The sequence below is a fragment of the Poecilia mexicana genome, unplaced genomic scaffold (assembly GCF_051168715.1).
Source record: "Poecilia mexicana isolate PSO_F unplaced genomic scaffold, ASM5116871v1 scaffold_9, whole genome shotgun sequence".
In the NCBI taxonomy this organism is placed as follows: Eukaryota; Metazoa; Chordata; class Actinopteri; order Cyprinodontiformes; family Poeciliidae; genus Poecilia; species Poecilia mexicana.
Window position 1 is genome coordinate 4323541 of NW_028263378.1, and position 24780 is coordinate 4348320.

The window sequence follows — 24780 nt, forward strand, 5'->3', positions numbered from 1 at the left end:
GACTGCATTCTCATAATATTACACATTTTTCTTGTAATAAAACAATACTCTAAACAATACAGGAAGTCACTCACCTTGTAAAGAGCGTCCACCTTCATGGTGAAGCCGTCGACGCCCGGCATGGCTGCCATGGCCTGCAGCTCTGGGACGTCGGAGGCAAAATCTGCCTCGAACGGAACGTCGTGAAAAAACTTGTGGCATACGTCCGGCTGTTTACGATCCTGAAACACAATTAGAGCAGATCGAAACAGAATAGTAAACAAAAACAGTTTAAAACTAAAATGGTCGCTTTGATTTTTAAACCAGTGGCACTCTCAGAAAATGTCAGGAGCCATGGGCCCCAATATCCCCCAACCTGGGGGCGCCACTGTTTTAAACATAAATACCTGGTTTTCAATATCAAAAACTAAGAGAACTACAGCAGGAAACCTTATGGTAGTTAGAATACCACCTGGATGACAAACCCAGATTGTCCAGTGTGACCTGGTATGGAAAGCTGTTAAACTGGAAAGTTTTCTTTGAGCATTTTGCTGTGAAAGAACAACCAGGATGCCTTGAAATAAAATTAGCAGAAGACTTAGAGAAAAATAAATTACAAAAAAAAATTTAATTATGCATGAGAAAAATACCCATAAAACCAGCAGTGGCCCACGTCTTGTTTGTTGTTCTTTGGTACAATGACAATAAAGGCTGATTCTGAATACTTCAAAGTAACATTGTTATATATTTAAATTGTCAAAGGAGGGCAGAGTTCTCAAAAATTTTACTCATGTAAATGCAGTACTACTTAATATTTTTACTCCAGTAAAAGCAAAAAGTACAGCATAGTAAAAGTACTAAAAAAGGTAAAAAAAAAATCAAAAAAATGTTACTCATAAATGTAACTGAGTAAATGCAACTAGATACTAAACAATTCTGTAAACTGTTCAGATTTCATGGTAACAACCACAAATTTATGTGTGGAATAAATGAAACTCTCAGAAGTGCAGAAGAAATAAATGAACTAACTTTGAGAGAGGTGTGTTATAAAGAGTCCAGTAGGTAAAAGAAATGTATATGAAACAATAAAAATAAACAATAAACCCAAAATATTCATAAAAAGCAAACAGATTAAATGAATGTTTGTGTTTACCAGCAGCAGGAAGCGATGTTTGAGATGTTTGTTGGGTTGGATGCAGCCGTACTGCGGCCCCTCATTGTACAGGGTCCCAGTGGGATCGAAGAAGGGAACGTAGCCATCCCGCCCGGTGCACAGGTAGACCTTCTCCAGCTGCAGCCTGTATGCTGCGTTCAGGTTCTGCTCCGGGTTCCACAGCACTCTGCCGTACAGAGTCTGGCCTGCAGGGGGCAGCGAGTGGACCAGAGAGGAGTTAAAAGGTTTAAGTAAGCGGTTTCACTGCATGTGATAAAACAAATACTTGTATTTAGTTGTAATTGTAAAAATAGTACGACTGGACAATAAAGCAATAATATATATTGTGATAGACATGCGATCAATGTTAATGTAGAATACATCTCAATATGGAATATATAGAATATTCGCTGAACTCCGATCCAGAACCGCACAGCATTCTGGGGGATGTAGGCAGAGGGAACCCTTTAGCCAGCTAAGCAAAGTTTGTGGAATTAACTAACTCACTCACTCTTTGGTTACCTAGCAACAACCTGCTGGGTGACAAGCAGTTTCAAGTTCCTCCCCCCAAACTTCGGTTACCTAGCAACAACCTGCTGGGTGACAAGCAGTTTCAAGTTCCTCCCCCCAAACTTCGGTTACCTAGCAACAACCTGCTGGGTAACAAGCAGTTTCAAGTTCCTCCCCCCAAACTTCGGTTACCTAGCAACAACCTGCTGGGTGACAAGCAGTTTCAAGTTCCTCCCCCCAAACTTCGGTTACCTAGCAACAACTTGTTGAGTAACTGGCGCAGCAGCAGTTTAATATTTCGCCACCGTGCCTCATAACTTGTTTAAAAATAAAAAACAACAGCGTGGAGTGAAAAACTGAATAAAACGGGAAACGTCACTACACCAGCCTGGCAGTATTTCAGATATTTAAAACAAAAAACTAATCAACATTTATTGATATTGACTGATATGAAATGGTTATATAATGACATGTTTTCAGTTTAACTGCATTTTTCCAGACTGCTTCTGAGAAAATAAATAAATCAAATGTATGTGTACAGCTACAATAATCAAACATAAGTAAAAATAGAGTTATAAATTTGCATTTCTCATGAAGATGTGATTAACACCATAAGTTTTTAATTTCTAATAAAAATAGAAAAACTTCAGACTTTTTTATAACTCAGTTACTGTCAAATTAACAGCTTTGGCCCAATTAAATAATTTCTGGATTCTGTGATTTAAATATTCAGTGACAGCTATAAAATTAAGATATATATTTATCAGATCCTATTTATATCAAACATCCTTGGAAGCTAAATATGAAAAATGTGGAATAGCATGAAGGATGGGTTATTTTTGACTCCTACCCATGGAGAAGGCTCCCTTGTAATCCATCTCAGCCATGGAGACGTCGGAGGAGGCTGGATCCAGCAGGAAAACCTTCTCGTTGTTGCACAGCTGGAACTCCGTGTTGAGGGAGTAAACAACCGGAACGGGCCGGTTGGTCTGCTGGAAGGCGATCGGAACGAGGAACCTGTTGGAGTAGAAAAAAACCCATTCAGGATTCATGCTGATAAAGGGTTCCTCCAGGTTTCACCACCTCATCTTTAAGGCTCTTTAAGACCATTGTGAATTAAATTTAAGAACTGTATCACAACAGAAACGTACAAAAGAAAACTGTATATTTTACACTGTAATAGTGTAAAATATACAGTTTTTTTATATGGGTCGACAACAGACCCATAAAACAGACAACAACAACAGATGTTTGAGGCGAAGACGAACGTCCAGCCAACTGGTGAGAAATTCACACTTTCACTTGATAGACCACAAAAAAGCTAGCCAGCAAGGACATATTAGCAGCTAGATAGCGGTAGCCTCAACCACCTCAAGTCACAGAATGGAGTGGCTATAAATTTACACTTTGTCATTACAGACGCAAAAAAAGCTAGCTGGGTTATAATTAACAGCTAGTTAGCTCAACCAACTAAAGTCACAGAACAGAATGGTGATAAATTACACTTTTCCACAATAGATGTTCAGTTTCTATCTAATAATTAAGATCACTTGCTATTAGTAGCTAGTTAGCGTTAGCCTCAACTGCCTCAATTCGCACAACAAAATGGAGATAAATGTACATGTTCTCATGACAGACTCAGAAAAAGCAAGTTAGCTATTAACTAACATAAGGATATATTATCAGCTAGTCAAGTCACATAAGGATAAATTACCCGGTTAGTAAGGATATATTAGCAGCTAGTTAGCGGTAGCTCAACCAACTCCAGTCACAAGAGGAAATTGCAATAAATTTACACTTTCTCATGATAGACACAAAAATGCTAGCAAGCTAGTTAGCAAAGATACATTAGCAGCTAGTTAGCGGTAGCCTCAACCAACTCAAGTCACAGAACGTATTGAAGATGTCTGTGCAAGAATCAAATGTTTGCTTGATATAAAAGTCAAGCAAGAAAAATAAACTACATAGAATATACAAAATTAAGTAATTGACTAAATTTAAGACCTGCGATTAACTTTTTAAAGGCCAACTTACATTTCTCCATGGATTTAAGACATTTCAAGGCCTTAATTTTAGAAGCATAACTCAGAGTTTTTAAGGACATGCTGTAATATCTCAGATTTCCAGAATCTGTGGGCCGTACTTCTCTGGAGCGTGAGCCGTGCAGGACAGAGGTTTATCTCCCGGGTCGATCCAGGGCTGGGTCGGCTGAACAGTGCACGGGATCAAGAAGACGGTGTACTCCCCAGAGTAGTCCTTCCTGCAGAATGTGCAAAGAATATTAGATGCTCACAAAGGAATCAAGATGAGAAAATCTACAGAGATGAACGTGAAGCTTGTTAAGTCAATCAAGAAATGTTAAAACATCTTGAGAGGAGATGAAAAATATGCTTATTCCACATATACACTGCAAAAACACAAAATCTTACCAAGTGTTTGGTCTAGTTTCTAATGCGAAGACACTTGAAATGAGTCACAACTATCTTACAAGTTGTAGTTATTGATATATTTTGGGCCATGTAAAGAAAAGAATTAAGATTATACTCCAAGTAAAAAAGGAACAAACTAATGGTTAGTAATACAAATAGAATCAGGACGAGACTTTATCTGAGTTACCCAATTCATGTTTTAAATAATAATACTCTTCAACAATAAGAGCCTGTTTTAAATCAATAACTTCTTATTGGTGGAAAAAAGACTCATTCCACTGGCCAATTATTTCACTTAAGCATTGGAAAAAATTCTTATAAGTGAAATAATCTGCCGGTGAAACTAGTATTTTCCATCAATATTAAGGAATTATTTACTTAAAACAAGCTCCTAATTCTTGCTGAAAAGTTACTTGCAAGTTAGTTTTGTTTTATTTCAAGTGTACTAAAATATTTGTAGTAGAAACTGGACTAAAAATACTTGGTAATATCTTGTGTTTTTACTTGGTAGTATCTTGTGTTTTTACTTGGTAGTATCTTGTGTTTTTACTTGGTAGTATCTTGTGTTTTTACTTGGTAGTATCTTGTGTTTTTACTTGGTAGTATCTTGTGTTTTTACTTGGTAGTATCTTGTGTTTTTACTTGGTAGTATCTTGTGTTTTTACTTGGTAGTATCTTGTGTTTTTACTTGGTAGTATCTTGTGTTTTTACTTGGTAGTATCTTGTGTTTTTACTTGGTAGTATCTTGTGTTTTTACTTGGTAGTATCTTGTGTTTTTACTTGGTAATATCTTGTGTTTTTACTTGGTAGTATCTTGTGTTTTTACTTGGTAGTATCTTGTGTTTTTACTTGGTAGTATCTTGTGTTTTTACTTGGTAGTATCTTGTGTTTTTACTTGGTAGTATCTTGTGTTTTTACTTGGTAGTATCTTGTGTTTTTACTTGGTAATATCTTGTGTTTTTACTTGGTAGTATCTTGTGTTTTTACTTGGTAGTATCTTGTGTTTTTACTTGGTAATATCTTGTGTTTTTACTTGGTAATATCTTGTGTTTTTGCAGTGTTGTGCATTTAAATGAAAACACCCTCCATTCCGCATTAGACTGTTTCTTCTGTGTTTTTCAGATTTCGGTAAAGCGTTCCCACCTGCTGTAGGAGCTGGTGGCCCTCCACAGCTGATACGGCGAGTCGAAGGTCTGTGCGCTCCACAGAAGCTGCATGTCGAACTCGATGCCCCCCAGGTGGTCGGGGGCCATCAGGCGAGATTTGTGACCCGGCAGAGTATGGTGATCCAGAACAAACTGACCTGAAGGAAAGTAAACGGCAGGAAACAATGCATATAAGGCTTTCACTAAAAAAAACAGCTGCAGCATGTTTTTTTTTTATATTTCCTCTTAATTACACATTGAAAGAATTAAAAATGTGTTTCTCTGTTGCTGTGAACCGACCTCTGAATTTGGCGTGAGTTTTGAACTCGATCACAAGCCGGCCGTCCTCTCTGATGAAGATCCTGATGATCTGCAGTCTGGCTGAAAGGACGCTGTCAGTCTGGATCCCTGCAGACAGGAAAACAACAGACGATAAGAACCAAGGTGCAACCCATATCACAGTAACCTCTCCCTCAGTTATCTGATGTTAAACGGTTTTAATTTCCGTTCTGGAGGCTGAGGCGTAAAGAGAATTGATCAGGAGTGATTTTTTTCCTGCGTTTAGTCCTGACCTGTCCTCCAGAGCACCGTGTCGTAGAAGAAGGAGAACTCCATCTCGGTGTGATGCTCCAGAGAGGCCCAGCCTCTGGGCGCCGTCACGTAGATGTAGGAGACGTAGAGAGGAACCTGCACAGTCAGGAAGGACTGAGCCGAGTCCCGGACCTGAAAAAACAAACAAAAATAGCAAAAAAGTGTCGTTTAATTCTGTTTCTCTACTTCAAGGCTATGAGCTCATGTCCAGGGTTTCTACACTGTCTAATAAAGTCTGGGACTTGACTTAAAGGTGACCCATTATGTTTCCTTGAGCAGGTTACGATAGCTCTGTAGACGGGCTACAAAACATTTAAACATTTTTTTTCACAAAATCATTCTTATATAATGGAACTTTAGTCTGTTTAGGGCATCTTGTCACTTTATATCGAAAAAATCTGCTGCTGGCCACAAGAAAATGGCTGTAAAAAGTTGCACAATTATGCAACTACACATCTTTGAAAAGCGTTAGTGGAGCCTCCTGCACAACCAATAAGAATGCAGCAAGTGGGGGTGTGCTGTGGTGGCACAGGGGTTAAGCACAACCAACATATCCTTGACGCGGCTGTCGGAGGCTCGATTCCTGGCCTTGGCGCCCTTTGCTGCATGTCTTCCCCCCTCTCTCAGTACCCACTTTCCTTTCAATTAACTATCAAAAAAGGCCTCTAGGGCCAAAAAAATCTAAAAAAAAAAAAAAAAAGAATGCAGCAAGTGGTTTCTGGATGGAAGGATGACAACACTTGTGTTCCCAGCAGCCATTATACAACACATACAGCAGTAAAATCAGCTGTGCTTGGCTTGGCTGGGGTTGCTAGGTAACAGGCTTGGCTTGGCTGGGGTTGCTAGGTAATGGTGCAGTGCACGTCAAATGTGATTTAATAATCAGGAGGTTTCTGAAATGGCTCGCTTTCCAGACACCAAAAAACATGAGCTTATTGACAAAACCAGCTTGGTGAGACTTTTTTTAGTGCTTGGGCTGTTTTAGGAAACAGCAGAGCCACAAATAGAGGTACAGAAATGTGCAAAATGTGAATTTTGTATAATTCGTTCTCTTTTGAACACTCCGAATAAGAATAGAAGAAGAAAACAGAATCCACCATCCTTCCATTTATCCATTCATTGAACTGACTGAGTAAACTGAAGTTGTGTTGTTCTTAGATGTTTGGCGAAGCTGTGAAGCTACTGGTGTATCTTAATGAGCTGTACTGGTACTGCGTTATCCAATGAATTTGTAATTCAGTACATTTATGTCTGGATATAAAAAAAAAGAAATTTCAAGCCAATCCAGCAATGTTTTTCTTTATTGGTTCGGTAGTAAACCTCAGATATCTGTACCGGTATCAGAAGCATAAGAAGGGGATCGGTGCGTCCGGTAACCCTACATCTAGAACAAAGTGATGCTTGACCCACCTGGAAATCAGCGGTGACGGAGCCGCCGCAGACGTCGATGAGCTCGGTCATGTCGTAGTAGGCGTCAAAGGTCCAGATGCAGCTCTTCAGGTTCAGGTGCTTGTAGAGCTGGATGCTCTTGGCCTCCCGGACGTTGGGGTTAAACTGGTAGGGGCGGTCGTAGCCTGGACCAAGAGAGATGCTGTCGTAGGAAACGTCATCCAGGAAGCCAGACTCTGTGGAAGGACAGCGATTCTCATTAAACCACAGAATTAGGAGGGAGGGTGGTACATTTTAACAAATTAAACTCTCTGAAATGCCTCTAAACATGTTTTGTTCACTTTTCCCACAGTAAAATTCAAGTAAATATTCTTCAAGGTAAGTGAGTTAAAAACAATACAAATACTGCACAAACATAAGATGTTACCAAGTATTTCTGGTTGAGTTTGCAGTAATTTTTCAGCCAGATAAAGGAGTTTTAGGTCAACAATTCCTTAAAACTGGGAAAGCAGAGCTGGTTCTATTGGCAGACAAGTTTTTCCTTGTTTTAAGTGAAATAATCTGCCAATGTTACCTGTTTATTTCATCAATATTAAGGAAATATTTTATGAAAAAAAGCTCAGTTTTTGCAGAAATATTACTTATAATTTAGTTTAGTCTTATTCCAAGTTTATTAAGATATTTTTGCTGGACACTAAACCACAAATATTTGGCAAGATTTAAATCATTATTTTATATAATTTATATAATAATCAACCACATTCCTTTTTTTAATAAACAATCTGTTTTTTATTTTTCAATTTTTGGATTATAATATCTATATTTATTATAATAAATCACATACATACAACTTAGGTTAAACTTCTGTCTCTATATGTTTTTTGTTTATGAAAATAAAAATGGAATATATAAATATATTAAAAAAGATTAAATAGAACTATAACAAGTGTAGCATTATATGGAAATATAGATCAACAACATAATAGATTTAGTCAATATATCTTGGTTATGAAGTACAAACTAAAGTCAGGTGGCATTCTTTCTTAATGTTTGGAAATCAAAAACTTTCCAAACCTTGAAACAAATCATTAAAATGTAATAATTTTCTGACTGACCAGAAATGCCCTGCAGCTCTCTGATGGTGACCAGGTTGGAGCAGACGTGCTGCTGCCTGTAGATCGACTCTGACAGCAGGAAGTGCAGGTTGTGCAGCGGCATGGTGGACACCAGCGGCAGCATGCCGTCCTGATGTGGGATCTGCACCGAGATGTGGATGCTGAACGTGGAGGAAAACAAAAAGAAAACAAAGTTACGTTTTATTTAGAAAAATCAATCATTTTTTGTCTAGCATATTTCAGTAACAATACAGTTCAAAACGCTTTGCAACATAAAAAAAACAAGAATCAGCAATAGAAACGATACATTTTGCCTTCATTACACACCAAATGTTGATTAATGTTTCATTTATTATTAATCAAAAGCAATCTGAAGGTTAACACCCAGATTTCAGGCCTGATCTCTAGTTTCCAGCTGTAGTAACCGAAGCTGTGCGTTGGTCGTCAGTTTTGTTTCTGTTCAGCTGGAGAAAGTTGTGACTGGATGGGTTCGGAGTCACCTGGTGACATGGTAACTGTTCATCAGTGAGTACGAACCGGTTGGGGTGCTCTTTGTGCTTCACATCCAGGTATTTAAGCGTGGCGATGAAGGACTGGGCCTGGAAGCCTCTGGCGGTTCCCGTGGTAACGGGGGTGTGGCAGATGGAGCCGTCCGTGCCGATGGTGATGATGTTGCTCCGCAGCGGCGTTCCCAGGTGGCCGGCTTTATCCCGGGCCTGAGCCACACAGCGGACGTGGAAGCGACGGCTGAAGTAAATGCTGTCCAGAACCTGAGGGGAATGAAACAATGAAGGTTTAAGAGAAAAAATGGAGGCCTTCCAGTCTTTCTGACCTCTCCAACATGCTGTCAACCCAGAGCCCAAATACCTATGAATGGATGGAGACGAAAGGACGAGTTTCTCTAGATCTATGTGGGATATTAGTTCTTTAATCCTGAAAATGTTCTTCAGGTGATAGAAGGCTGACTTTGTTATCATCTTTAAGTGTCTGTTGCTGTTGTTTGCTCCATAAAAACTGGACATTAAATGCTCACCAAAGACATCTGAAGCTCTGTTCTGGTTGCAGAAGCTTTTGCTACCTAATGGGGGTTGAATTGACCTGGATTGTAACCTTATTTTTGACAGAGCAGGAAACCATCTGGCCTCACCTTGTGGTTGACGCTGGTGTACGGCGTTGTGTCCGTCACCGTCTCAAACGGGGAGCGCGCTCCGCTGGAGTCGGTGGGAGCCGCCACCTCCCAGGAGAAGTGAACCTGTGTCTGGTTGATTCCCGCCTCCTCACAGTGCTCCTTCATCACGGAGAACTTCGGGTAGTGGGGGTCGCAGGGGGTCACGCAGACCAGAGGGTAGCCAGGGGAGGGAGTTTTCTTGCTGCCTTCTTTGGTCACCTCCTGAACGTGATTGTAGTCGGCCAGTGAAACCACCTGAGGAGGCGGGAAGACTCGTGTTAATGCTGTGACTTTGGAAAATGTGTTAAAGGGGTGACCTACTATGCTAAGAATGTACATTTTTAATGTTTTTGTTCCTCCATTGGGTCTCTGCAGTTTCTAAGAACAACCCAAGCACTTAAAAAAAACACCCCGCCTTTCTCTTGGCAATAAGTGAATGTATTTTGGTGTCTGTCTCAAAAACCACCAGACTTCGTGTTATCTAGCAACCCAAGCAGAGATTCAGCACATTTGGTCATTTGTTTTTACCGCTGTACGTGCTGTACAATGGCTGCTGGACTGCAAAACCACAAAATCTTACCATGTAAATTTGGTGTAGTTTCTAATGCAAATATCTTAATACACATGAAATAAGACAAAACTAACTTACAAGTAACTTTGTTGCAAGAATTATGAGCTTGTTTTAAGAAAATAATTCCTTAATATTGGAAAAAAATATTAGTTCCACTGGCAGATTATCTAACTCATAGTAAAACATTTTTCCTTGTTATTAATGAACTATTTGAAACAAGGAGCTTTTTCATCCATATTAGGGAAATATTAAGTTAAAATAAGTTTTTGTACTTCCATTTGGGTTTCTTCTGCTTCCAAAAACATCCCAAGCTCTTAAAAACAGAACAGCTGTTTTTTGTTGATAAGTTAATGATTTTGGGTTTCTGGAAAAAAAAATCTCCCAATTGTTAAGTCAGATTTGACATTTGGTCAGCTGGTTTTACCGCTGTACAATGGCTGCTGGAAAAGACAAGTGTTTTGCTGTTGACTTAACATCCAGAAACCACTTGCTGCATTCTTGTTGGCTGTGCAGGAGGCTCTACCACTGCTTTTCAAAGATGTGAAGTTGCATAATTGTGCATCTTTTTGCAGTCATTTTCACATGCGAGTGTAAATGTTGAGTTGGGGGGCATGGCCAGCAGCAGCAGCTTCATTGGATTTAAAGTGACAAGAGGCCCTAAAACAGCTCATTCAGAACTGATCAGACTAAAAATCTCATTATCTAAGAAATATTTTGAGAAAAAATGTAGTATACATGTTCTGTATCACCCATAAACCTATCCTGACCTGTTCAAGGAAGTATAATCGGTCACCTTTAAAGGTGAGATGCTTCTAAGAGGTTTTCCTTACTATAGGTGGGGCGGGGAGGATGAGGCTCCCTGCAGCCTCTTGGTCCAGAATCGTCACCGTCGCCGTGGTGATTTCACCCAGCACGGCCTCCACCGGATCATCAGGACCAAGCACCAGGGAGAAGGATTCATGCCACTCTCGGTCTTCATTAGACAGAATCTCCACCTTGAACATGATGTGGTCCGTTCCTTTAAAGCAACAAACAGAGTCAGAGATATTTAATCACACTCAGGAAGCTGCATCACAGGTTCTCTCCACTCACCAGGCGTGAACTTCAGGACCCGACTGTTGGGATTGTAGTCCACTCCAGACTGGGCCGATCCATCCCTGGTGCTGCAGCGGATCTTGGACGTTCGGTCCAGGTCTCCATGGCGGATCACCTTGATGTTGAGCGCCTCGACGCCGTCTGGGCCGGGCGGCTCTCTGACCTGGTAGGACGCCTGTTCGAACTCGATGGTGGGAGCTGGAGGAGCAGAAGACGAGCGAAAGGTCAGCATTAGCATCGGTAACACGATTAGTCTGATTAATCTTTTCAGCCCTAATTAATTAATAACTTTGCTTAACTTGGTGAGCTTAAAATGTACATTTGCATATTTAAAAAAAAATATGTTCAAGAAAATGTTTTGTTGTCTCCAACCAAAATGTCTGAAGATTTAGTTTTCCAGGTTTTAAAACTTAAGAGTTTGTGGCTGATCTGTTGATTATTTTTCCAATTAACCAATTAATAACTGAATAACAAAAGGTGGTTAATAGGAGATTTATGTTTTTACAGGATTCTAACCAGATGAAGCTAAAACTGCAACTTGAGGAGTTTTGGAAAAATCGTATTTACAGGTAAAGATTTTTTAAATCCTAATTCTGAAATGTATATATTTTTGAACAGTTTTGGCTTTAAATGTATTGATCTTTCAGCAATCAGCCTTTTTTTTAGCCTCTATAATCTAGTTAATGATTATTTGATTACTAATTTAGTGGGCGATTATTTCACTAATCGATTAATCAGAGTAAATTTGATTAATCGTTTCAGCCATTCATTGAGTGCATTCCGGCTGCGTTTACCATCCTCATCATTGGTGATGGTGATCGTCACGATGTCACTGGCTCCAATCATCGCCCCGCTCCAGTGGTCGCCCTGCGGCGTTCCAAGATGGAGCTGGAATTCCTCCTCAGGCTCGAAGACGGAGTCGTCGTTGATGTGAGCCGTGCAGTTCTTCACCTGATGGACCAACGGAGATTTAATCCCACAAACAGGATTCGGCACAACGTCTCGGTCAACACGTCACCTTCTCTCCTTTGAGGAAAGTGATTCGGGATTCGTCAGCGTTCCTCCTCTCCACAAAGTCATCCATCACCATGGCAGACATGGTCCGAGTGAAACACCGCACCGACGACTTGAAGGACAGGTCTCCGGTCCGGATGACGGGGACATGGAGGACGGTGTCCTTCTCCTTCACGGTGTAGGAGGTTTTGCCAAACTGCATGGTAGGAACTGAGAGAAGCAGCTGGTTTTAGTGATGCGTCAAACCAGAGCAACACGGTGCGGAGGGCTCGGTACGTACTGTCCTGGAAGGTGTCGGTGATGACGATGTCGGCTTCGTAGGGTTCCTGAAGGACCGCCCCCTGCGGAGAACTGAGGAAGATAACGAAGGACTCCGGACCTTCGATGGACGGGTTCTGAATGTCGTCCATGATGGTCAAACTGCAGGTCTAAGAAACAAAAACCAGAGGAAGGTTTGGAAATGATCAGAGTTGGTGGTAACTAGTTACATTTACTAGTTTACTAAAAAGAATATAAATAGTATTTTCACTATACTGTACTTTTTACTTGAGTAAATTTATTATGAAGTGTTTCTGCTCTTGAGTAAAATTTCTGGATTTTCTACCCACTGAATGAAAAACAAACATGTTTGAACCAAAAATTCACCGCACACAGACACACACCTGCAGTTTTTGTTTTTATTGACATAAACTGATTTGGAAAAATTTTATTTTGTTTGATTGTTATTTTTTAAATACTTATATGAATTATTGTCATTTTGGTCTTTAAAATATCAACCTATAAAACTATCATTAAAATGACATCATCAGACAGATAAACATATAAAGCTAAGTGGAAATCTTGGTATTTTAAGGACCAAAATTACAATATTTCATCCAATAACAGCAGCAAAATCAGACAAAATAAAATGTTTATAAATCAGTTTATTTCAATAAAAAACTTATGAAGCTTTAATAAAAACTGCAGGTGTGTCTCTCTGTCTGCTGAATTTCTGGTTAAAACATGTTTGTTCTTCATTCAGTGGGTAGAAAATCCAGAAATTTGACTCAAGTAAGAGCAGAGGTACTTCATAGTAAAATTACTCTAGTAAAAGTAGAAAGTACAGCTAAGTAAAAATACTCCTAACAGTAAATTTTCCAAAAAGTTAATTGTAAACTAGTTACTACACCACTCTGACCACCACCAGGTGTGTGTTGGTACCTCCTCAGTTTTTCCAGGTTTGAACTCCACCTTCTTGGAGCTGGGGATGTAGTCGACTCCTGGGATGGCCGACGGCGGGTCCAGAGGTCTGGTAGCGCACCACACAGACGTCACAGAGGACAGGTCGCTTCCCTGGCGCAACACCGGTATCTCTATGGTTCCTGGACAGAAGAGATCCCAGCAAACTCGGGTCAAAAACACAACCGGATCCACCCGGCAGAGAAACCAAACACATCCATCTGGATGCGAGAGCGAGGTTCACACCAGCATCTTCACTGAACGTAAAGGTCGCATTTCCAAGCGTCACAGTCGACGCGTCGTTGGGTCCGTCGATGACGACCTTGGCCGACGACACGTCGCCCACGCGGGCGTTGTCGGAGGCGTCCGACAGCACCAGCTCGAACTCCTCGGACAGTTCGTACTCGCTGTCGTCGACGAGCTTCACGTCGCAGGTGGACATGCTGACGCCGGGCCCAAAGATGACGCGGTTGTCGCCGCTCATGCCGCGGCTCTTGTAGTCGGAGCCGGACTCCAGGCCGTGGAGGCTGCTGCCCTTCGCCGACTTGGAGACGGTGTAGCAGAGAGCCGACACGGTGCTGGAGGCGTCGCCTGCGTGAAAAGGTCCAAGGCAGTTCAGAGGCGGCGAAGCAACAATCTGACAACATCTGTCACTTTACCAGAAAAAACAGAAGCAGATTCATAATTCGTACTTTATAGTAGAATGTTTCTTTATTTGGTGCTAAATTTAATTTATAGAGAGAAGCAACAAGGAGAACACACTCAAATATTTAAATATTTGGTTTGTAAACAAATATTTAGCTCAAAATTAAACTTTTAACTAAATATTTAGTTTGCAAACTAAATATTTAGTTACTGAATATATTTAGCTGTTAGTAAACAAAATATTAGCAAAGAATTAAACGTTTAGTTGGGAACTAAATATTTAGTTTTGCAAACTAAATATTTAGTTACTGAATATATTTAGCTGTTAGTAATTAAAATATTAGCAAAGAATTAAACGTTTAGTTGGGAACTAAATATTTAGTTTTGCAAACTAAATAATTTCCCAACTGGTTCCCAACTACACTAGTTAGGATATTAACATTTATTTTTCATTTATTTTGCAAGCTAAATATTTAGTTCCCAACTAAATGTTTACTTCTGAGCTAAATATTTGGCTCCAAATGAAATATCAATTTAACTAAACATTTAGTTCCAAGTTAAATATCTATATTACAAAATACATATTTATTTTCCAAACTAAACATTTAATCTTCAATTTAAACATTAAATTTTCAAACTAAATATTTATTTTCTAAACTAAATATTTAGCTCCAATATACGTATTTAGCAGTGTTGTGTTCAAGACCACCTAACCCGAGACCAAGACAAGACCAAGACCAGAGTGTATCGAGACCGAGACAAGACCAAGACTTTTAGGGTCCGAGACCAAGTCAAGACCAAGACCGAGGGAAGTCGAGACCGAGTCAAGACCAAGACCAGCAGCCGTGCTACATGACACAATAAAATGTAAAATATGATCGAAATTGCTTCTCAGAATAATCTGAAAGATCCATATTCCCATAAAAACACCTAGATATTAAATACTTAATACATTTTACCAATATTAAATATTCCATTTCTGTGTTACAATGTGTGATGGTCTCGTGCCATCCCTAAAAACATAACACCCTGGGAATTTGCCCATATTGCTCATATAAGAAACCACCACTGTTGCACCATTAAACATAGCAATTGAGGCAATGCCCTGACGGTAAATAACACTCAACTATGAACACTGACCAAGGAGCAACAAGCAAGAAGTAACCAAGCAGAAGGCGCTCATCGTGACTGTTTTCACTCTCTATCCCAGTACATGAAGCCAGGTAGTCTGACATGGCAGACATTACAGTTGCCACTTTGAACAAAAACAAAGAGCAATGTGCATGCTCTGCGTGCTCTTTCGTTCTTGTGTTTTAGTTATTTGTTAATTTAAATATCAACGTACATAATTAAATAATGATGCAGTGTACACAGAGCATTACTAGAACAAAGAACGGGTGTTCTGTCAGGTCAGATCGTCATACGCTTAACACGAACTCACGGTGTTCTGTCAGATCAGCATACGTTGTCAGATAGTCGTAGCTTAGCTCAGACATGCATACGCTGTCATTAACATATGATTTTATTTAATCAGCAACATAGAATCATGACGTAGATCATCATACACTTGGTTATTAACAGTTGTATGGCATCCAGCTGCAGCCAGACCTAGTTTAAATACACTATGAAACCACGACAACGCATGTATATCTATCTAGTTATCATTTTATGTCATATTATAAACAATTTAATGACTTATTTTCGTCATAACTTGTTGCATATGCTGAACTGACAACTCCACTGACGGTCGGACTTCTTAAGGCGCATGCGCTGGCATGGTACTCACTGCATGTATGCTAGGAACATAGAATCATGACGTAGATCTGTTATTAACAGTTGTATGGCATCCTGACTTAGCGGTTAAGTGAGTTTTACACGGGCGTGTGTTGTAGCTGACTCCAGCTGCAGCCAGACCTGCTTTAAATACACTTTGCAACCATGACAACACATGTATATCTATATAGTTATCATTGAAAACAATTTAATGACTTATTTTCGTCATAACTTGCGGCATATGGTGAACTGACAACTCCTCTGACGGTCGAACATGCGCAAGCATGGTACTCACTGCACGTATGCTATTCTGACAGTGTATGGTAATCTGATAGAACAACGGCTCTCAGTGAGTGACACTTCAGTCCTATCTGTCACATCACTATATTCCAGACTTTTGGACATAGCGTTGTCCTATATATGCGACAAGTCAGTCTACACCTCCGCACAATAATTCAGGCAGTGAGTGACTTTTTTTCATCACAAATTCTTATGTGTCTCTGTACAGCTAGCTTTGCTAACATCACGTTAACGTAGCTTACCTTCTTTGAGCTACTTTTCTAAGTGACGAAAATAGTTAGACGTTGTCCCCACCGTCTGTGAAAGCGAAGCGCTGCTGAGTTAGCTGTGGCCATCGGATTTCTTACTATTTATGCAGCGCTATTATATTACTGACGATTAGACAAACATTTTCTGCCGCTGAGAGAAAACCACTGCGCATGTCCTGGAGCGCCGCGTGCGAGTGGAAGGTGGGGAGGGGGAGGAGGGAGGAGGGAGTAGCGCCGCGCGCGAATGAAAGGTGGGGAGGGGAGGGGGAGGGGGAGGGGAGGGGGAGGGGGAGGGGGAGAAACACGTAGTTGCTTCGATTTTAATTGGTGCGTTTTGCATCCACTGAAAACAAAGATGTTAACAAATAAACTGGACAGTATGCTGCACGTTTAGTGATATTTTCACAGCTGCGGTCTCGACTGGTCTTGAAATAAAATGCCGAGTCCTCAGAGCCCGAGACCGAGACAAGACCGAGACCAAATGCTGTCGAGTCCGAGACAAGACCGAGACCATCAGAAAACGGTCTTAAGACCGGACTCGAGACCAAGACCGATCTCGAGTACCACAACACTGGTATTTAGTAAGATGAAATATTTAGTTCCAAATGAAATATTCATTTTTGAAGCTAAACATTTCATTTAAACTAAATATAAATTTTCAAACCAAGTTATTTAGCCCCAAATTAAATACTTAGCCTGGCTAAATATGTATTTATAAGCTAGACATTTACTTTTCAAACTAAATATTTAGCTTATTATTTAAACATTTAGCAAGCAGGCTACATATTTAGCTTGTTATTCTCTTCCACCAGCTCCCCCATTTTCAACTAATATTCCAGTATCATCTGCAAACGTCATGATCCAAAGTGACGTAAACATACAAAAGCAAAACTCAGAATCCAAAGTTTAAAGCATCAGAAGGAAAATCGTCTCAGAGTCGACAGATTTAGTTACCCGTCTAACTCTGAGGGCCGATCTCTGCTTACATTCATCACCAAATCTTGAAACCAATCGTTTCTCTCTACCTTTCCTCTCGATGGGCGCGCTGAAGAAGCCGCTGCTTTCGTTGACGTGGTAAGTCTTCTTGTCAAACTGCAGCGTTGGCTCGTCCTCCGTGTCGTTGATGTTGACGACGGCGCGCGTGTTTGCCCCGAGCAGCGCGTACACCGGCATGCTGAGCTCCACGTGGAAGCTCTCCACCCCCTCAAACACCTTGTCGTCGTTGATCACTATGGTGCAAACCTTGGTGTCTTCGCGTTCGTCAAACTGGACCTGCAGAACCAGAAGAGGAGAGTTTTAAAGAAAGATACAGAACCGGGTGTCTAGAGCGCGGCCTGCCGGCCATTTGTGGCTCTTGAAGTGATTTTTTGCGTCCCTCAGCTGCCATTCGAGAATGATGCAAACTTTTTATTTTTATTTAGGTGAAATTATTACCAATATAATCTTCTTACAGTTGAAAATGTTTATAACCAAACTGTTCTAATCAGCAGAACTGAGCATATTTACTGCCTTTTACTGAAAAACCAACTTTGCTGTACATAAGTCAGCTTTTATTTAATTTATTAAACTTGGCTAAATATAGTATTTAGAAAGAGAGAAACTCAAATAGTTTTCTTATAATAAATTTGTTCAATCAAATCAAAAAGAATTATAAAACTAAATTACATATTTTTAATACAAAAACTGTGCAAAATCATTTTAAAGTTTTGGATCTACAATTAAAAAAAAAAAAAATCACGAAACTAATTGTTTGATTTTATTTTAACATTTCTATTAATTATTCATTATTTTTTTGATTTTTTTGAATTCTGCTGACCTGTCAATTTTGACCCACATGACAAAAAGTTTGACGCCTGTGATATAAATCTTTGGTTCCTTCGACAGCGCACCTGTCCGGCGTATTCCACGTAGTCCTGCTGTTCGGGTCGCGTTCCGGTGCTGCTGGTGGAGACGGCGCTGCCCTGTTCGGTGCGACAGAGGACGATGGCGTACTGGTTGAGGTTTCCGCTGCGCTTCACCGTCACGGCTACGGTTCCGGCTTTCTCGCTCACGTTGTAGCTGAGGGCAAATCAGAGGAATGGAGACGTTATCTTACATTTTCACTGCAAAATCACAAAATCTTACCACGTAAATTTGGTTTAGTTTCTAGAGCAAATATCGTAAATATAATGTCATCAAAACAACTTCCAAGTGACATTTTAGCAGCTTGTTTTAAGCAAATAATTCCCTAATATTGATGAAAAAGAACTAGTTCCACTGGCAGATTGTTTCACTTATAACGAACTGATTCCCAGCTTCTGAACGGTTGCCATGGTTTCAATCTTGCAGATTAGTTTCTGCACCCAGAATGATTGTTGTTTTGATAAAATTGTGAACTCAAACATAATTATTGCACTTGAATGAGTTTGATCTTCTCACAAAAGACTGAAATTTAGGATTAGGAAACAAAGCATCAGTTATTAAAGATTCTTATTTAAACTAACAACAACAAGGTCTCAGTTGTGAAATTACAATTCTGAACAAAAATATTAGAAAAAAATAATAATAATGTTTTTTAGAACTACTGCCAGTGGATCTAGTACTTTTTATTCAATTTTACAGAATTATTCACTTAAAAAAAGATCCCATATCTTCCTGAAAAGTCACTTGTAAGTTACTTTTTTCTTAGTTGAAGTGCACTAAGATATTGGCACTGAAAATGTTTGGTAACATTTTGTGGTTTTGCAGCGTTTTTGCCTTTTTTCAGTGCTGCAGTACCTTTTGTGCTCAAAGCTGATGAGGGACCACTGGATGTGGAAGACGTTGTCGCTGACCACGTTGGGTTTGCTGTCTTTCACCAGAAACTTGAAGGTGTCCATGGTTTCCTGGACGTTCTCCTGACGCAGCACGTAGCGGATCAGACCCAGGTTGACATCAGCTGGAGCACAGAAACACGAGAAGAGCTGATTCTGGATTATTTTTAGGTTGAAAGCTCTAAATACCCAATCCTGCACCGACAAAGAAGATATCACAAGATTTTTATGTTTGTTTGAGTTTTCTGCTTGAACTCTTGGATCATATCAGATAAAATTGAACAAATGTAAGAGTTTGACTCTTATAACAAGAAAACAAATAATTTTGTGGGTTGATTTTTGAAATAATAATAAATGAATGCAAGTCCTTAAAGTTTGAGAAGCGACTCATTTCTGAGGCTGTTGCTTTTAACTTCATGTTTTTACAGAAAGAATTAAAAATATTGTGACTGCTTAACTTCCTAATTCTTGACTCAAATATCATCTAAAAAATCTGCAATTAGCAGCTAGTTTGGCTCCATTTTTGTCTTGGCAGGTATTTCTGGCTTCAGTATGAAGACAGAAACTAACTTTGCATTTCCTCCAAAATAATTACTTTATAATTCGCCTCCTCTGGCTTATTTCCATCACTTCTGAGTCCAAATGAGTAAGAATATCAACGCTGGCTGATATTTCCTGCTCACCGATTCCTCCCAGAGGAGGCTGGAGAAAATATAAAACCTTAACTAAAGGCAAATGAAGATGCATAAACGCTAAAATGACCTTCAGGTCGCTGAGGGCAACATGCAGCTGGAAAAAAGCAGCACAAACACACACACCGGTATGTAAATACTTTACACCAGAAATCCTTTTCACCTTATTCACTAACATTTATTCCTGCCCAGAGGGGATTATTTACTCATCGGATGTTTCTTATCATCAGGAGAAGTGCTTTTCTGTACTCGGAGCTGAACACTGAACACATTAAAATGAGTGTTTGGAGTTTCTCTCCAGCCTGAAGGATCAACATCTCATAATAAAAACAGGCTGACACTGATTCCAGGCTGCAGCCTGAAGGCGAACACGACACAAACAGGCTCCGAATAAGAGCCCTGCTGATTGAAAGTCAAAATTAACTGGATAAACATGGAAACCTGGAGGAAAGATGCAGCTGAAGAGCATCTAAAGTCCTGAGCAGAGGGTAAATCCTCTGATCTGGACGTCCTGCATGAAGAACCACACAGTTCATAAACAGTAAAGTATCAGGATATTAACTTACAACTCAAACTACAGATAATTTAACTCTGTGGCAACCTGGACAGAAGGGGGCAGCAATAAAACATGAAACTGTAGCAAATAAATGGAGCTTTAATTCCCTGTGCACTGCAAAAATACAAAATATTACCCAGCATGTTCGGTCTGTTTTCTAGTTCAAATACCTCAGTATGTTTGAAATAAGACAAAACAAAGGTATAAGTAACTTTTCAGCAAGAAAGAGGATGTTTCTTAAATAACATTGCTTTTAAAAACTGTTTTTGTAAATTTATTTTTTCTGAGTTGATCTAGTTTGCAGTGCAAATATCTTGGTTCACTTGAAATAAAACAAAAATAACTTAAAAGTAATTTTCAGCTAAATAAATAAGCTCGTTTTAAGGCAATAATTCTTATATATAGATGAAAAGTATTAGCTGCACTTTGAGATTTTCACTTAAATGAGAGATTAAAGGTATGGAGAGGTTTTGATAGTCATAATTTTATAGATACATTTTTGCCAAATTTAAATAATCTGCATTAAATGGAGCCGTTGACATTGATCATGTCAATGAATATAAATCACTAAATTTATCTTAGATGGCTACATTACATGTCTAGTTCATTAAAACTGTTAGAAATGCATTTAAATATATTCTCTGCTGTGATTAAAATTTAAAAAATCACAATTTTTGCTTTATTTTTGATTGTAAGAAAAGAACAGACTTGAGTCTAACTGGAAGTAGAATGCAATACTCATAAATTAACCAAAGTGGAGACACAGCACATGTAATTTCTGGCAGATAGAAATGAAAACCAAACTCCTCTTTACCTTGTGTGAACGTGTTGACGGGGTTGCCAGGTTTGAGCTTGCTCTCCAGGAATCCGTGTTTGGGCTCTGCTGTGATTTCATACACCAGCTGTCCGTCGTCAGTGTCTGGGTCCATCGTCAGCAGCTCTTTCTTTGTGATTAGATTGGTGGCCTGGCGAAAAAATAAACGGGAATGGATCAGGGAAGGAGATTTGTGAAGAAAAAATACGTTAAAGAAAAGGATGAGCAAAAAGCCATAGAAAGCCGAGAAACCAGCCCAAACTATGACAGCATTTAGTCACAGCACAAGACTCCACTGATGAATGAAAAGTAGGTTAAAATTTGCTTTTCATTCAAGTCTGCAGTCTGGCTGCAGAAGATTTTGACAAACCTGTGAAAACCTGAAGGCCAAAGCTGAACAACATAGGGAATAATTATTGAACACACTGAAGAAAATAATGAACAACAACCCACTGAAAGCCAAGAAACCAGCTGAAGCCTGTCAGCATTTAGAAAGAGATCCTCCTCCTGCTGCAACATCACCTGGCTTTAATACCAAATGATGGCCTGTAAAAATGTTTCTCATCATTAAACAAAGCAAGTAAAAGCAAAGAGATTTGAAAAAAAATTGTAAACAGGTGCAATTATATAGGTGTACATCTTTGAAAAGCATTAGTAAAGCCTCCTGCACAACCTACAAGGATGCAGCAAGAGGTTTCTGGATGATGAGTCAAAAACAAAACTTTTTTCTAGCAGCCATTGTACAGCACATACATCAGTAAAACCAGCTCCTTTTCCAGACACCAAAAAGCATTAACCTAGTGCCAAAAAATGTCTTAGGTTGTTTTTAGAAGCAGTTGAGACCCCCATGGAAATACAAAAACAAGCAAAAGGTGAATTTTGTATAATGGGTCCCCTTTAATTGCATTCCATTTTTTCCCCACAACTTCAGTTGCTGGCCAGTTTGCTTTGATTTCTTCGGTTTTTGTCAGTCTGTCGTCGGTGTCTCTATTAGAAATAGTTAAACTGAGAAAAACATTGAAGTTTAACACTTTTTGCAAACTGCATAAATAAATCACGATGAAAAATTTCGCAGAAATGTCTGTAAGCAGTGTTATTTCCCATATTAATGTAGGTTGGATATGGATTTTTTTATCTACTTGGGGGAAGGTTTCTTCTTGACCTTTAATAAACACTTTCTGGATGAATGTTTTGACAGATGTCTAAAAATATAACAGCAGAAAAGAGCAAAAAGTGATTTTAAAACCCTCGTTGCAGATCAGCGTTGTTATTCATAACCTCGGCTACACGCTGCTATTTACTCGCTAAGTATGAGCTTCACACTTCAGCAGCAACATCCTTGTGTGTTTGCGTGAGCTGCAGCTGAAAAAACACCTCATAATGGCACAAATATGTGCTAAAAGGATTTGCTTCCTGCTCAAAAACCAATGAGATGAAGCAGAGGTTCAGCATTTTCATAATTTGCCTAAGTGATAAAACACAGAGGACTTAATTAGCAGCAGCGCAAACAACGCAGGCGAGGAACAATTTCACAAAATGACATTCCAACAGCGTTCAAACAAACATAAATAAGGCTGCATAATTGGCTTTACTTTGTGATGAGTTTTTTAAAAAACACCTGCAGGTTGGGGAATTAAGTTTTATTTTGCTCCATATTTATGAGTCGGTAAGTGAAAAAAATGACTATTTAATTGGTGAGAAATTATTCACACAGAGCTGTGGTGTTGCTCTGTCAATGATTGTTAGAAATTTTCCTTCCTCATTAAAACATCTCAGTTTTTAAGCATTTCTTTGCATCCAAAGCCGTTTTAAAACTTTGTTTTTAGTTTGTTGTACCTTGTTGTTCATGTATTCCAGCCACTGTAATCCCAAGTTGGTGACGATCCGCGGCGTTCCGTCGTCCACCGGAAGAATATCGATTTTAAACTTCTGAGGAGCAGCTGTCACAATCTGCAAAACATAAAAAGACACTTAGAAATACTTTAAAGTATTTAAAAAAATAAAAAGATATCAAGATGACCTTAGTGGGGAAATTACACAGTGATAAATAAATAAGTACTTTTATTCCTTTTTCTCATTAAAAGTGTTTAAGCCGAGCTGCTGACAAGGCGTTATGCAAATACGTTTCATGTTTGTGTCGTAAAATTCAAGAGTAGAAGAAGAAATCCCAATTAGGTGCCTCATTCCAGTTAAAAGAGTCGACCCCCTGCTGCTATAAATAAACAGACTTTGGGATTTATAACATCTAAGTTTCCTTTAAGTGTACTAAAGGTGCAGAAAGCAGAGAATCAAAGGGTTGAAATCATAATTTCATGATTAATTCCTGAGCTGAGATTAATTTACACACCAGGATTAAGAAGCTAGATTAAAAAATGCACTGAAGTCTGTGTGAAATTTAATGATTTCTGGTTATATTTTGCATATTTTTGCACCAGTTTCAACTGCAAATATCTTAGTAAATTTGAATTAAGAAAACTAACTAATAAGTAACTTTTTGGCAAGAATTATGAGTTTGTTTTAAGTCAATAATTTCTTCATACTGATGAAAAAGTTCAACTGACAGATTATTTCGCTTATGGGAAAATGTCTTGTTAGAAGTGGAACCAGAACTTTTTAAAAAAAATCAATATTAAGGACTTATTTACTTAAAACAACACTTCAACATAGTTTTACTCAGTAAAAGTAGAAAGTAGAAGTCCAACAAATTACTCAAGAGTAAAAAAGTATTTGGCAAAAAGTAACTGATCAAATTATCAATCAATTTAGTAAATATTACATAATCAGAAGGAAAAAAAATATAAAGTTAAGTGGAAATTCTTGTGTTTTAAGGACCAAAATGATGATAATTCATATAAGTAAAAACAAACAAACAATAAAATCAGGAAAACAAAAAGTTTTTCAAATCAGTTTCTTTCAACATAAATCTTATGAAACTTTAACAAAAACTGCAGGTGTGTGTCTGCCTCAGGTGCATTTTTGGTTAAAACATGTTTGTTCATGTGGGTAAAAAATACACACATTTACTCGAGTAAGAAAATAAAATTACTCAAGTAAAAGTAAAAAGTACAGCTTAGTAAAAATACTCCTAAAAGTAAATTTTTCCAAACAAGTTACTCAAGTGATGTAACTAGTTACATCTGCTGACATGTAGCGATCGGCGGATCTGGGTAATCCTCACATAAATCACTTGTCATTCAGTTGTGTCTCAGAAGAACAAGAGACTTTACAGCCTGTCATCACGCCGACATTGACACACGCCACTAAAGGATCCATTCATCCACTTTATGCATTATGCATATCATATTCAATAACAAGGCAGCGCCAGCGGGAGAGCATCCACCTCCAACATCAGCACCAGAAACCAAACGGAGGAGACGTGTGGATGTGGAGGGGAGCGTTGATGGAGAGGTAATAAACAAAAGCCTGAGAGGCGTTTGTTTGTGTGATTGGATGAGGCGGGTATCGGTACCTGCTGGCTGTCCTTCAGTTTAATCACACACAGACTATTAGTGATGACAGATGGAGCCGAGACGAGGAGAGGGAGGCCTAAACTGACAAGCAGAGGAGTCGATGCCCCCCAGGC

At 39.1% G+C, this 24780-nt stretch overlaps 1 protein-coding gene across 1 annotated transcript in view; it reads right to left on the reverse strand.

Moving 5' to 3' along the window:
- fras1 (Fraser extracellular matrix complex subunit 1) overlaps positions 1 to 24780 on the reverse strand; it is a 265712-nt gene that overhangs the window by 3810 nt on the left and 237122 nt on the right. Inside the window, exons 50-72 of the mRNA XM_015012328.2 lie at positions 23034 to 23147; positions 21198 to 21348; positions 19101 to 19260; positions 18233 to 18401; positions 17369 to 17615; positions 13624 to 13968; positions 13360 to 13520; positions 12440 to 12587; positions 12164 to 12369; positions 11940 to 12096; positions 11143 to 11343; positions 10881 to 11068; positions 9459 to 9734; positions 8849 to 9081; positions 8312 to 8472; positions 7218 to 7432; positions 5789 to 5939; positions 5517 to 5624; positions 5215 to 5374; positions 3786 to 3902; positions 2493 to 2659; positions 1133 to 1338; positions 75 to 221 (exon numbers count right to left, since the gene is read on the reverse strand). Of these exons, the coding sequence (XP_014867814.2) occupies positions 75 to 221; positions 1133 to 1338; positions 2493 to 2659; positions 3786 to 3902; positions 5215 to 5374; positions 5517 to 5624; positions 5789 to 5939; positions 7218 to 7432; positions 8312 to 8472; positions 8849 to 9081; positions 9459 to 9734; positions 10881 to 11068; positions 11143 to 11343; positions 11940 to 12096; positions 12164 to 12369; positions 12440 to 12587; positions 13360 to 13520; positions 13624 to 13968; positions 17369 to 17615; positions 18233 to 18401; positions 19101 to 19260; positions 21198 to 21348; positions 23034 to 23147 (4188 nt within the window). The remainder of the gene's footprint in view (positions 1 to 74; positions 222 to 1132; positions 1339 to 2492; positions 2660 to 3785; positions 3903 to 5214; positions 5375 to 5516; positions 5625 to 5788; positions 5940 to 7217; positions 7433 to 8311; positions 8473 to 8848; positions 9082 to 9458; positions 9735 to 10880; positions 11069 to 11142; positions 11344 to 11939; positions 12097 to 12163; positions 12370 to 12439; positions 12588 to 13359; positions 13521 to 13623; positions 13969 to 17368; positions 17616 to 18232; positions 18402 to 19100; positions 19261 to 21197; positions 21349 to 23033; positions 23148 to 24780) is intronic.